General features: G+C 44.3%; 1 protein-coding gene across 4 annotated transcripts in view; it reads right to left on the reverse strand.

Annotated features, from left to right (window-relative positions):
* LOC120024508 (ankyrin repeat domain-containing protein 6-like) overlaps positions 1 to 14,013 on the reverse strand; it is a 34,034-nt gene that overhangs the window by 3,533 nt on the left and 16,488 nt on the right. The window contains exons 3-12 of one of the 4 annotated variants that reach the window (XM_038968777.1): positions 6,921 to 7,019; positions 5,465 to 5,563; positions 4,790 to 4,888; positions 4,167 to 4,265; positions 3,595 to 3,693; positions 2,986 to 3,084; positions 2,310 to 2,387; positions 955 to 1,059; positions 738 to 842; positions 259 to 420 (exon numbers count right to left, since the gene is read on the reverse strand). In XM_038968777.1, the coding sequence (XP_038824705.1) occupies positions 259 to 420; positions 738 to 842; positions 955 to 1,059; positions 2,310 to 2,387; positions 2,986 to 3,084; positions 3,595 to 3,693; positions 4,167 to 4,265; positions 4,790 to 4,888; positions 5,465 to 5,563; positions 6,921 to 7,019 (1,044 nt within the window). Of the gene's footprint in view, positions 1 to 258; positions 421 to 737; positions 843 to 954; positions 1,060 to 2,309; positions 2,388 to 2,985; positions 3,085 to 3,594; positions 3,694 to 4,166; positions 4,266 to 4,789; positions 4,889 to 5,464; positions 5,564 to 6,160; positions 6,490 to 6,920; positions 7,020 to 14,013 lie in introns of those variants that run through there. The other 3 variants (XM_038968774.1, XM_038968775.1, XM_038968776.1) reach the window with 3 other exon arrangements.

A 14,013-nucleotide genomic window follows, 5' to 3' on the forward strand; every position in this document is an offset into this window, starting at 1 on the left:
TGTTTGGAGTGAGTAAACCCCCTGTCGCAGGGCAATACTCACACTGAAATATATGTTTCTAAATACCAGAATATAGTAGCAAAGCCTCTTACAAGGTTTCAACATTACAGAAAATATATGATAGTAGCTCCATTCACAGTGCTTTAAAGCTACATTAAAAGTGAATTTGGTAAGCGTAATAAATCATAGCATCACATGAAAATGTTCAAACAAAATAAGTCATTGTAGAGACAGTGTGCATGTACTTTTTCTATCTACCTGCATGACCTTGCCATCCTTGCCTCGGTACAGAGTGTACAGCTGATAGGCCTTGTAGTTGTGTGGGGGGAGTGGGGGCTGGGGGGAGGAGCCTCGCAGTTTGCCCCGCCTCTTCTCTCCATGTTTGTTCCCTCTACGACGGAGGGGTTCTGAGAGCGATGGCTGCAATGGCACGACAGCACAGCTCATCACATGTTCCACGTGTTTAATATTAATAACATATTTCACCTGGGTAAACATGTTTCGTTGTTAGAAGGTTACGGTAAAAGCGGACCTTCTCATGTGTTGTTGATAGAAGGTTACGGTAATAGTTGACCTTCTCGAGTTGTTGTTAGAAGTGTACGGTAATAGCTGAATTTCTCATTTGTTGTTGTTAGAAGGTTACGGTAATAGCTGACCTCATGTGTTGTTGTTAGAAGTTTACAGTAATAGCTGACCTTCTCATGTGTTGTTGTTACAAGGTTATGGTAATAGCTAACCTTCTCTCTGAGCTCCCTGTCTGTGCTCTTGCTCGCCTCAATCACCTCATGTTTGCGGGCGACGCGGTCGCTGCTGGGGGTGTCGTCAGCAGCAGATGCGCTGTCCTGTGAGAAACGACAGAAAATGTGTCTTTCAGGCGACCATCTGAGCATCTATCGTATTCTGACACACACAGAGACAGTAGGAGTAAGATGAGGAGCTGTACTGTAACTGTACCTTCCTGGGCAGCATGTCATCCCTGGGGACAGACTGTGCTCGGCGATCAGCCTTCAGCTTGTCCCTCCTCTTCCTCACACTCCTGCCTCGGGTAAACCTCTGGACCTGAACATACAGAGGGAGAACAGGTTACCAACTAAAGGCCAGTGTATTATTTACTGAGGCTTCAAGTTTACTGATTGGTTAGCAGTCCTGAATTTAATTGACTTTAGCCTATATTTATTTTATTATTTATTTTATTTCACCTTTATTTAACCAGGTAGTTCTCATTTACAACTGCGACCTGGTCAAGATAAAGCAAAGTGTGTGACAAAAACAGCAACACAGAGTTACACATAAACAAACGTACAGTCAATAGCACAATAGAAAAAGCTATGTACAGTGTGTGCAAATGTAGAAGAGTAGGGAGGTAGGCAATAAATAGGCCATAGAGGCAAAATAATTACAATTTAGCATTAACACTGTTGTGATAGATGTGCAGATGATGATGTGCAAGTAGGGTGCAAAAGAGCAAGAGGGTAAGTAATAATATGGTTGGCTGTGTACAGGCACAGTGATCTGTGAGCTGCTCTGACAGCTGATGCTTAAAGTTAGAGAGGGAGATATAAGACTCCAGCTTCAGTGATTTTTACAATTCGTTCCAGTCATTGGCAGCAGAGAACTGGAAGGAAAGGCGGCCAAAGGAAGTGTTGGCTTTGGGGATGACCAGTGAAATATACCTGCTGGAGCTCGTGCTAAGGGTGGGTGTTGCTATGGTGACCAGTGAGCTGAGATAAGGCGGGGCTTAACCTAGCAAAGACTTATAGATGACCTGGAGCCAGTGCGTTTGACGACGAATATGTAGTGAGGGCCAGCCAACAAGAGCATACAGGTCGCAGTGATGGGTAGTATATGGGGCTTTGGTGACAAAACGGATGGCACTGTGATAGACTACATCCAGTTTTCTGAGTAGAGTGTTGGGGGCTATTTTGTAAATGATATCGCCGAAGTCAAGGATCGGTAGGATAGTCAGTTTTACGACTATCCTAGCTAATTACACTGGATCAAATTCAAATCATCAAATCAGTGATGGTTGAATCAGTAAGTAGTTATTGTTAATCAGTGATGGTTGGTATCTATGGTAGTCTCCCAAGGACTCTGCCCATACTTGCACTTGATGCAGGAACACCTTTACTGCCAACCCACAGGAATGAAGTCAGATAAACACCTGAAGTATCGTAACTCAAGTCCAAACACAGTTGGCAGCATGATTATATTTCTATATAAATATATAGCGAGATAAGGCAGGCGTGTGAGGTGGTGATAAACACTGCTTGGCTGCCCCTGCTTGTCAGACTATGTGAACCTGTACTCACCTGAGGCGCTTTGGTCAGGAGAAGGGCTACGTCTGGGTTGTTGTGTTCTCTGGCCTGATCTAGTGCAGTCTGGCCTGCCTGCACACACACAGACAAGAGGCCAATCAACACCTAGACTGTGTCCCAAATGGAACTCTTTTCCCTTTATAGTGCACTACTTTTGACCAGGGCTCTGGTCAAAAGTAGTGCACTATATAGAGCAGGGGTATTCAACTCTTTCCCTATGAGGCCTGGAGCTTGCTGGTTTTCTGTTCTACCTGATAATTAATTGCACACAACTGGTGTCACAGGTCTAGACTAGATAGGAACAATGAAAAAATGCAGTGGAACTGGCTTGGAGGTCCAGAGGTGAGTTTGAGGGATATAGAGAATAGGCTGTCATTTGGGACGCAGACCTAGTTAGGGATGAATGATTCAACTGTATATGGCACTGAGTTGAGGACGAATATACAAATGTATTTCCAAGTAGCTATTTCAGTTGTCAGTATGCCAAAACGTTTCTTGAACAGTATACTATTACTCATCAAAGTCTACGTGGCTTTAACTGAGTGAAAAACTACACCGCTGGCTCGAGAGCGGTGACATTAGTCGAGATGAAGAGGGCCTTTAGAAGTGCATGACTGCTCCAGAGCATAGTGAACACAGTAGGGCCGGGCCCCGGAGGCACTTTACTCACGTTGTTGCGGATGCTGCTGTCTGTTCCTGCCTCCAGCAGAAGCCGCACTGTTTTCTTATGATTCAGTGCAGCTGCAACATGCAGTGGTGTGTCCCCAGCCTTGCCCAGAGAAGAGAGAGAGAGGGTGAGAGAGAGCGAGAGAGAGAGAGAGAGGAAAGAGAGAGAGACTTAGCATACTGAATGTTCCGTTGGATTTTTACGCATCAACAAACAAATACAGAACAATGTTATACGGTAAGTCCCTGCTCTGTGCTATTAAAACCTAAATACAGCTATATATTTTATATATCTAGTAGGTTTACTGCACAATGCTAAGACTAAGTTAGGATAAATCAAGGGAAGGACCTTTGACAAAGATATGGTTCACATGACAATTATATTTGACATTAAATTAATAAAAGCTACTAAAGACGTACATTCACATAGTAGTTGTACATGCAGCACAATAGCATTTTACCAAAAAATGATAAAGACATTTAAAAGACATTCTCAGAAAGCAGAGAGTGTTACAGCAGGGTCTCGAGCTGGATTCACAACCCCTTCAAATATCCCAAAAACAAGGTAAAGGCTTCTGTGTGAAAGTAGTGTCAGTCACATGCTCAGACTAACCTGGTTCTTCTCTGCCACGGAGCAGAAGGCTCCCAGGAGGGTGCGGAGCATGGACACATGGTTGTAGCGGGCCGCTACATGCAGACACGTGTCACCTACCTGGAACACAATGAAGAGAGACCACCACCACCACCACCACACACAGCTCCAGTTTCCATTCACGCAGATGTTGGGAAAGCAATCAAAGACAGAAGCGTTTTTAATGGCACAGGGAAGTGACTCGAGGACAAATGAACGGCACTGAGAGCTACTTCCTCTGTTCTTGTTGACTGAGAGCAGTTCACCCATGAGGGGAGATTAGGTTTGAAGTGCAGAGTAGAGCACAGAGACGTACGTAGTTTCATAATTAAGTGACTACTTAAGCATGCAAACTGCTCTGCGGTGGTAGTTAACTGTAGAAAGGCTTCTGTGTCAGCATGGATTTCCTACGCAGTGGTTCAGAGATACCATGGGAAGACTACTATGGGGTAACTAGCAACATTTTGTGCCACGGAATTAATCTTTCACACAAAATACAGCAGGTTACAAACGGCGCCCCATAGACTAGCCAACCATAGAGGAAGAGGACTTACATGGTTCTTGCTGTCAGGCCTGGACCCACCCAGCAGCAGGACCTTGGAGCTCTGAGCGTGGCCATTCTGACAAGCAAGGTGGAGGGCTGTGTTCCCTGCCTACATGGACAGACAGACAAACAGACACCAGGGGTTGTGTTTAATAGTGAGATAACGTTTTGGAACATATTTCCATTTGCAGCTGTATTCACAGGAGGTTGATGGCCGGAATAGAACAAATGGAATGGCATCAAACACATGGTTTCCATGTGTTTGATGCCATTCCTGTTTCCATGTGTTTGATGCCATTCCATTCACTCCATTCCGGCCATTATTATTTTATTTAACTAGGCAAGTCAGTTAAGAACAAATTCTTATTTACAATGACGGCCTACCGGAGAACAGTGGGTTAACTGCTTTGTTCAGGGGCAGAACGACAGATTTTTACCTTGTCAGCTCGGGGATTCAATCCAGCAACCTTTCGGTTACTGGCCCAACGCTCTAACCATTAGGCTACCTGGTGTGCCCTATTGAACACTAAAAGCTCTCCAGTCATATAATAGTCTGCTGTCACAGCACAGGACCTACTGGAACACTGCCTGTTTCATAACCAATCACATCTACAGTATTTGCAGTAGACTTACCTTGTTTTTTGCGTGAACGTTGGCTCCGGCCTTAACCAGCAGTTTGACAGACTGGCTGAAGCCGTGCCACGAGACCTCATGCAGAGCAGTGTTACCGTCCTGCAATAACGAACACAGTCAAGAGCTTTACATATCTACCACCTGACCTCTGGATTATCATACTAGACAACCCTGTTATTGGTTTTCATTCAGTCAAAATAGCTGACATAGCAGGATAAGTAGGAGGTAGTGAGGTAATGTAAGAGGTTATCTGTCGAGGCCCACAGGGTCTGGTTTCCTTTAGAGGGTAAGTGTGGCTTTGCTTTCGATCTACCAGGTGTGGCAGCTGGAGAGTGGCTGTTACCTCTGTAGCAATATACACTCTTTCTATCCGCATGGACTTCCACAGGGCTGGCGCTGCATCCCAAATGGCACCCTATTCCCTTTTTAGTGCACTATTTTTAACCATGGCCCATAGGGAATAGGGTGCCATTTGGGACGGATCCTATTTCCTTCTCTGGGAATGAATGAGGGTTAAGCCAATTACAGGCAGTATTTTCTCTACAGATTGTCAAATAGTGTTAGTGCTGTCTGACAGTTTGTTGGGGTTTAAAATCCCTCTACGCCAGTGAGTGAGTGCATTGGGGCTCTGCTTTCAGTCCTGTGTGAGCGCTGTTGTGTGTGTGTGATATGTACCTTGTCCTGTCTGTCCAGAGCACACCCTTCCTGGATGAGGGCAGAGATAACGTCACTGTTTCCCACCACGGCTGCCCGATGTAAGGCTGTCTGCTCACCCTGCATGCACACACACACACACACACAGCTCAGTTAGGGGTTATTTTTCCATCCACACATCAACAATTAGTTCAGAGGTCAATGATGAATACAATATCAAAAGGCAGTAGTTAATTCCTTCTGACCTCAATATGATGGGTCAATGTTTTAGTAGGCTCTCTCACAATGAGTACATCATCCATCCAACAAAGTGTCAGTTTGTTATTAACACAAGGAATAACAAGGATGTTACAACAATCATCCAACACTGTAGTATGACATCAGATAAGCCTTCATACTATCACAGTATACAACAGTGGGCATCCTCCATACAAAGCAGTGAACACAACTACAGAAGCAGCAGGCAAAAGCACTCAGTTCAGCCCAGCTCTCATTTATGTTCTACCATAAATGGAATTCCTGCAAACTTAGAGAACCCTTCTCACAGCAGCTCAACAGAGTGATGTTTAGCAGGCCAGGTTTGACATATCATGAGAAGGGTGGAAGAGAGAAATCAAAAAGAAGCGCTGCTTCCTGTGACCGGAGGAGGATGTGGGGTTTAGTTTGGTCATTCCAAGCGAGATAACTAAGAGGCGTGCTGAAGAGCTTTTCTCTAACCTCCTTCTTCACTCTCCCTGATCTCCCAGACCCAGTCCCAGCAGCTTTCCTCCACTGCCGTCTCTCTCTCCCCTCCTCCTTCTCGGGGCCACTCACCCCATTGGTGGCTGGGGACACGCTGCGGCCCATTCGGGATCGGGAGCTCATTGACCAGATGGAGAGAATTTGGGAGCGCCAGAGGTTTGGGCTGTTATCTGTGGGTGTGGGACTGGGGAGGGCTAGGGGGGACGACCTCCACCCAGGGGGTGAGCCCCGTGGAGGGCTGCTGTATCCCTCAAGATGGCAGTCCAAATAATCCCACTCTAGGTCACTGGAGGTCATTACAATACTACTGTGACAGTCTTAGAGAAATAGAAAAGGTGTCCGCACGCAGGAGAAACCACACTGCAACCAAACAGACCAGCAACCAGACTCAGAACCTTCATAAAATTGTGTCATGTGTGTGTTTAAAAGGTGACCTTGCACACATTTAAATGAGTTAAACAAAAGTTAAACATTCTGGAGTTTGTTTGCGTGATTGTATAAATATTACATGGTGTAATATTGGTAGAAATATTACATGGTGTAATATTGGTAGAAATATTACATGGTGTAATATGGGTGTGATGTTCATTTGGGAAGATTCTGAGCGACACTAATGCAACGCCAGAGAACACAAAGCAATGGTCCACACACACATTCATTTTCACAGTCATGACTGCAGTGCAAGCTGGAAACATGGAAAGAGCAAATGAATGGCAGCATATAAACACAGTCTTACATCGTCCTGGATGTCAAGATCGCAGCCGGCCTTCAGCAGAATGCGCAGAACCTCGATGTGGCCCTTGTAGGAAGCCAGGTGCAGGGGACTTCTGCCGTACTGCGGACACAGAACACACACTCTCACACACACACACAGAAAAGAGGGGCACAGCAACTGAAGAGAGATACAGCACGTGAAGCCAACCAGACTGTATATCAGTGTCCCCAACTGAAGCCAACGAGACTATATCAGTGTCCCCAACTGAAGCCAACCAGACTGTATATCAGTGTCCCCAACTGAAGCCAACGAGACTATATCAGTGTCCCCAACTGAAGCCAACTAGACTGTATATCAGTGTCCCCAACTGAAGCCAACCAGACTGTATATCAGTGTACCTAACTGAAGTCAACCAGACTGTATATCAGTGTACCTAACTGAAGTCAACCAGACTGTATATCAGTGTACCTAACTGAAGTCAACCAGAATGTATATCAGTGTACCTAACTGAAGTCAACCAGACTGTATATCAGTGTACCTAACTGAAGTCAACCAGACTGTATATCAGTGTACCTAACTGAAGTCAACCAGACTGTATATCAGTGTACCTAACTGAAGTCAACCAGACTGTATATCAGTGTACCTAACTGAAGCCAACCAGACTGTATATCAGTGTACCTAACTGAAGCCAACCAGACTGTATATCAGTGTACCTAACTGAAGTCAACCAGACTGTATATCAGTGTACCTAACTGAAGTCAACCAGACTGTATATCAGTGTACCTAACTGAAGTCAACCAGACTGTATATCAGTGTACCTAACTGAAGTCAACCAGACTGTATATCAGTGTACCTAACTGAAGCCAACCAGACTGTATATCAGTGTCCCCAACTGAAGCCAACCAGACTGTATATCAGTGTACCTAACTGAAGTCAACCAGACTGTATATCAGTGTCCCCAACTGAAGTCAACCAGACTGTATATCAGTGTACCTAACTGAAGCCAACCAGACTGAATATCAGTGTACCTAACTGAAGTCAACCAGACTGTATATCAGTGTACCTAACTGAAGCCAACCAGACTGTATATCAGTGTACCTAACTGAAGTCAACCAGACTGTATATCAGTGTACCTAACTGAAGTCAACCAGACTGTATATCAGTGTACCTAACTGAAGTCAACCAGACTGTATATCAGTGTACCTAACTGAAGCCAACCAGACTGTATATCAGTGTACCTAACTGAAGTCAACCAGACTGTATATCAGTGTACCTAACTGAAGCCAACCAGACTGTATATCAGTGTACCTAACTGAAGTCAACCAGACTGTATATCAGTGTACCTAACTGAAGCCAACCAGACTGTATATCAGTGTACCTAACTGAAGTCAACCAGACTGTATATCAGTGTACCTAACTGAAGCCAACCAGACTGTATATCAGTGTCCCCAACTGAAGCCAACCAGACTGTATATCAGTGTACCTAACTGAAGCCAACCAGACTGTATATCAGTGTACCTAACTGAAGTCAACCAGACTGTATATCAGTGTACCTAACTGAAGTCAACCAGACTGTATATCAGTGTACCTAACTGAAGTCAACCAGACTGTATATCAGTGTACCTAACTGAAGCCAACCAGACTGTATATCAGTGTACCTAACTGAAGCCAACCAGACTGTATATCAGTGTACCTAACTGAAGCCAACCAGACTGTATATCAGTGTACCTAACTGAAGCCAACCAGACTGTATATCAGTGTACCTAACTGAAGCCAACCAGACTGTATATCAGTGTACCTAACTGAAGCCAACCAGACTGTATATCAGTGTACCTAACTGAAGCCAACCAGACTGTATATCAGTGTACCTAACTGAAGTCAACCAGACTGTATATCAGTGTACCTAACTGAAGTCAACCAGACTGTATATCAGTGTACCTAACTGAAGCCAACCAGACTGTATATCAGTGTACCTAACTGAAGCCAACCAGACTGTATATCAGTGTCCCCAACTGAAGCCAACCAGACTGTATATCAGTGTACCTAACTGAAGTCAACCAGACTGTATATCAGTGTACCTAACTGAAGCCAACCAGATTGTATATCAGTGTCCCCAAATGAAGCCAACCAGACTGTATATCAGTGTCCCCAACTGAAGCCAACCAGACTGTATATCAGTGTACCTAACTGAAGCCAACCAGACTGTATATCAGTGTACCTAACTGAAGCCAACCAGACTGTATATCAGTGTACCTAACTGAAGCCAACCAGACTGTATATCAGTGTACCTAACTGAAGCCAACCAGACTGTATATCAGTGTACCTAACTGAAGCCAACCAGACTGTATATCAGTGTACCTAACTGAAGCCAACCAGACTGTATATCAGTGTACCTAACTGAAGTCAACCAGACTGTATATCAGTGTACCTAACTGAAGCCAACCAGACTGTATATCAGTGTACCTAACTGAAGCCAACCAGACTGTATATCAGTGTCCCCAACTGAAGCCAACCAGACTGTATATCAGTGTACCTAACTGAAGCCAACCAGACTGTATATCAGTGTCCCCAACTGAAGCCAACCAGATTGTATATCAGTGTCCCCAAATGAAGCCAACCAGACTGTATATCAGTGTCCCCAACTGAAGCCAACCAGACTGTATATCAGACACAGAGAGACTAACAATGTGTCTACAGGTCAATCGTATTCATTAACACATGGCTCTGTCATCATGGCACAGCAGTTAGCCGCATGCAATCTGTACCATTTGAATAATGAGTCGCCAGTAAACAAACAAATGTTTAATCCACAGATGGTTTAAAAGAAGCTAGGATGGAGAGAGAACCTCTACAGCTGCTTATGGATTAGCTGCCCACATCCTCCGGCTCTAAGGCCAACACTTATGGACCTGCAGCCTGCTATGGAGCAAATGTGTCTTTACAGTTTTTGGAGGTTTATCTTTATCTTTCTATAGTAATAATGGATTGTTTGCCAGGCTAAAACAGTGATGCTACTCGACACCACGATCATATGCTGTCCTGGATTAGGTAAGGTTAGACATGGCAGATACTCTTCATGAAATGTGCCTTTTCTTATAACAACTGAAAAGGAATATAAAGTGGACTTAAGAGATATCTGGAGTCAAGTTAATGTAAACAAATGATCTCAGTAAATCCTAAAGCCTTATACCAAGATACATAACCCTATCTCTCCACATAGGCTACAGTAAAGCACAGTAACAATCTGGAAGTGAGAAAATAAAATGCAACTGTGTGCTAACCAGCAGCGATGCGTGGGTAAAATCACTAGGGAACCTATGTGTTGTAATAATTGTGTTGTTTGCTCTATAACCTGTTAGTTCATATGCCTTGCGACCATGATATATACTGTAGGCCTAAAGTCCGAGACAATAAGAAAACACAGAGGCAGAATAAATTCAACCACACCTTTGTTTCATCTCAAAACCGGAGAGCAGCTTCTGTCCGGTAAAGTCCACAAAACATATTGCATGTAACAAACAGTTACTGTGCATGACCTACGGCATGGTCAAGCAAGTTAATGTTTCCAACATTTTGGGACTACTAAACAACTATTGATTTAGAACCACGGAGAGTTACCGCAAGTCGTAAAGATAACAGGGGCTGCCTCCACTTTTCCAGCACAATTTCAACTTCAACATTTCAACATCATCAAATCACTTATGCTTAGTCTAATACAGTGACAACTAAAAGATACCAAAAACAATTTAGTCCAATCAACGTAAGCTAAATATGATGTGGCTGGCCATGTTTCTGATTTTTGTGCGTGTGCATTCGTGCAAGTAGAAAAAACATGTTGACTCCCCCTACTTGTGAAAAAATGCCAATAACATCCTCCTCTCTTTCATGTTGACAAAATGCTCTATCACGCTATCATACAGTACACGCTTTTATTTTTTGTTGTCTTAGGCTACCTGGCTAAAATGCTTGCTCGCTAGCCTAACTTCCATTCATGGGCAACGTTAGCTAGTCAACATTAGCCTTCTATATTTAGCTACATAATTGAACTTCCATCCTCTCAGGCCAGGGGCACAATGTATGAATTAATGGTTGGCTCAGAATCACCATTATAGTCATTGGCGAGTATGGAGAATGAAGTAAAACCACAAGTCCAAATCACTATCTCCATCCATTGTTAATTTAGGAAAGGGACAATTTGAACTAGCTAGGTAGCCACCGGAGGACAACAACACAACCACAACAAGATGCAACAATTCAAGTTGTTTCTATTAATGACGTATGCTCTCGATGCGATTTGATAGGAGTGAAGCCAAATCCCAACAGGCTTCCCTTGACACTTTTTGTTGGGTGCGCCAGGACCATTCATAGTTGAGCACACTCAATTTAGCTCAATGCTGATTGGCTATTATTTTATACTGTTTTTTTATCAAGGGGAGGCCAAATACTTGCTGGCTTCTCTTGCATTCAATGCTATGGGCGGCAACAAAGTCATACTCTTTTGGACCAGACTGCCCTCACCCACCTAGATAAGACGAATACTTATGTGAGAATGCTGTTTATTGACTACAGCTCAAAACCATTGTCCCCTCCAAGCTTGTCACCTTGCTTAGGACTTTGGGTCTGAACACCTCCCTCTGCAACTGGATCCTGGACTTCCTGACGGGCCGCCCCTAGGTGGTGAGGGTAGGCAACATCACCTCCGCCATGCTGACCCTTAACACAGGGGTGTATGCTTAGTCCCCTCTTGTACACGACTGTGTGACCACGCACGACTCCAACACCATTATCAAGTTCGCTGACGACACGATAGTGGTAGGCCTGATCACAGGCGACAATGAGTCAGCCTACAGGTCAGTGACCTGGCAGTGTGGTACTGGAGTAACAACCTCTCCCTCAACATCAGCAAGACCAAGGAGCTGATCGTGGACTACAGGAAACGGAGGGGAGAGCACGCCCCCGTCCACATCGAAGTGGCGGCAGTGGAGCAGGTAGACAGCATCAAGTTCTTCGGTGACAAAATCACTAAAGACTTAAAATGGTCCACACACACACAGTCGTGAAGAAGGCGCGACAGCGCCTCTTCCCCCTCAGGAGGTTGAAAAAGTTTGGCATGGGCCCTCAAATCCTGAAAAGGTTCTACAGCTGTACCATTGAGAGCAAATTGACTGGCTGCATCACCGCTTGGTATGGCAATAGCACCGCCTTCGATCGCATGGGGCCGAGCTCCCTGCCATCCAGGACCTCTATATCAGGCGGTGTGAAAAGAAGGCCCGGAAAAGTGTCAAAGACTCCAACCACCCAAGCCATAGTCTATTTTCTCTGCTGCCGCACGGCAAGAGGTACCGGTGCATCAAGTCTGACACCAACAGTCTCTTGAACAGATTCTATCCCCAAGCAATACGACTGATAAATAGCTAACAAAATAGCTACACGGACTATCTGAGTTTACCTTGTATCTTTATCTACCTTTTTTTTCAATATTTGCACGAAGCACACTCTCTGAGCACACTCACAGGTCCCTACACACTCACAGGTCCCTACACACTCACACACTCTGTCAGTCCAACACACACACAAACCCTCACTCCATCATCTGCTCACTTACACATAATATGCACATACATTTATACTGACTCTACACACACGCACACCCACTCACATACTAGCTGTTGTTACTCTGTTTATCTTACATCCTGTTACCTAGTCCCCTTACCCTTATACATATCTACCTTCATCACTCCAGTATCCCTACACATTGTAAATATGGCATTGGAACTGACTTTAAAAATAAAATTTCCTCTATATAGTATGCTTATTTGCTTACTTACTTTATTGTGTATTTCATATTTCCTATTCTTATTTTTTGTGTCTTTTTTTCAAGTAATACATTGTTATTGATTATTGCATCGTTGGGTTTTGAGTTTGCAAGAGAGGCATTTCACTGTATTTGTGCATGTGACATTAAAACTTGAACCAGACAGCATCAGATAGATGGCCTATACATACAGAGACAGGGGGGCGCCGTTACGCCTGCTTTGATGCTTTTTCCTGTGAGATACATTCAGCCTCTTCAGTATGGAAGGAAAATTATGAAATAAAGAGAGACGAAAGATCAATTCTTTTAGATGTTTTTCTTGGTCCATTTTTTGGGGAAGCCTGGCTACCATGAATACATGCCACTGGTGCTGTAGGTTTCCTCTCCTGAAACATGTAGCTGGCAGCCATTTTGAATTATCTGCCTGAGTTAATACAATGTAATTAGAGGTCAGGTGTGCATTGACAGACTGCAATCACAAAGAACTACATCAACGCAACCCCCTCATTAACACCTCACCATCACAGCGCTCCATTAAACAGAGAGACAGGAGAAGCCACAGTTCTTTCAGCAGGGGAAGCTGGTGTGCTACATGGGTGCGGCTTGACTAGGGCCAGGCAGGGGTTGAATTTCACTGGGCCAGGCTTGGAGGGCTGCCATGGAATTGTCTCAGGGCTGCCCAGGGTGAGGTCTGTTCTGTTATCCCAGAAGACTGTAGCTGGACATGGACTGAGCCTGCTCTCTATTCCGTGGCCTGGTGTGACCTCAGAGAGACTCACGACTGGTTATTTATTTTTATTTCACCTTTATTTAATTAGGCAAGTCAGTTAAGAACAAATTCTTATTTTCAATGACGCCCTAGGAACGGTGGGTTAACTGCCTTGTTCAGGGGCAGAACGACAGACTTTTACCTTGTCAGCTCAGGGATTCGATCTTGCAACCTTCTAGTTACTAGTCCAACGCTCTAACCACTGGGCTACCTGCCGCCCCGTTATATTCTAACTCCTCTCTTTCTCATTCTCAAAACAGTTTTTATCTTCCTGAGGAACTAAACCATCCATCCAGCACTTGACACTTTACCTCACACTCCCCACTACTCCTCCCTTCCCCTGAAGCAGAGGCATTTCCAACTGAAAGGTAATCCTCATGTTCCTGGGCTTAGTTTTTATTAGGGCTCACTGCCAAAAAATAAAAATAGAGCCAGTCACAATATTATCAAAGAGACAGAGAGGCCTAGCAAATGTAGCCATGTAAGATAACTGATAATATTTATTCAGTCATTTATTCACATTTCACTCA

The sequence above is a fragment of the Salvelinus namaycush genome, chromosome 29 (genome assembly GCF_016432855.1).
Source record: "Salvelinus namaycush isolate Seneca chromosome 29, SaNama_1.0, whole genome shotgun sequence".
Classification (NCBI taxonomy): domain Eukaryota; kingdom Metazoa; phylum Chordata; class Actinopteri; order Salmoniformes; family Salmonidae; genus Salvelinus; species Salvelinus namaycush.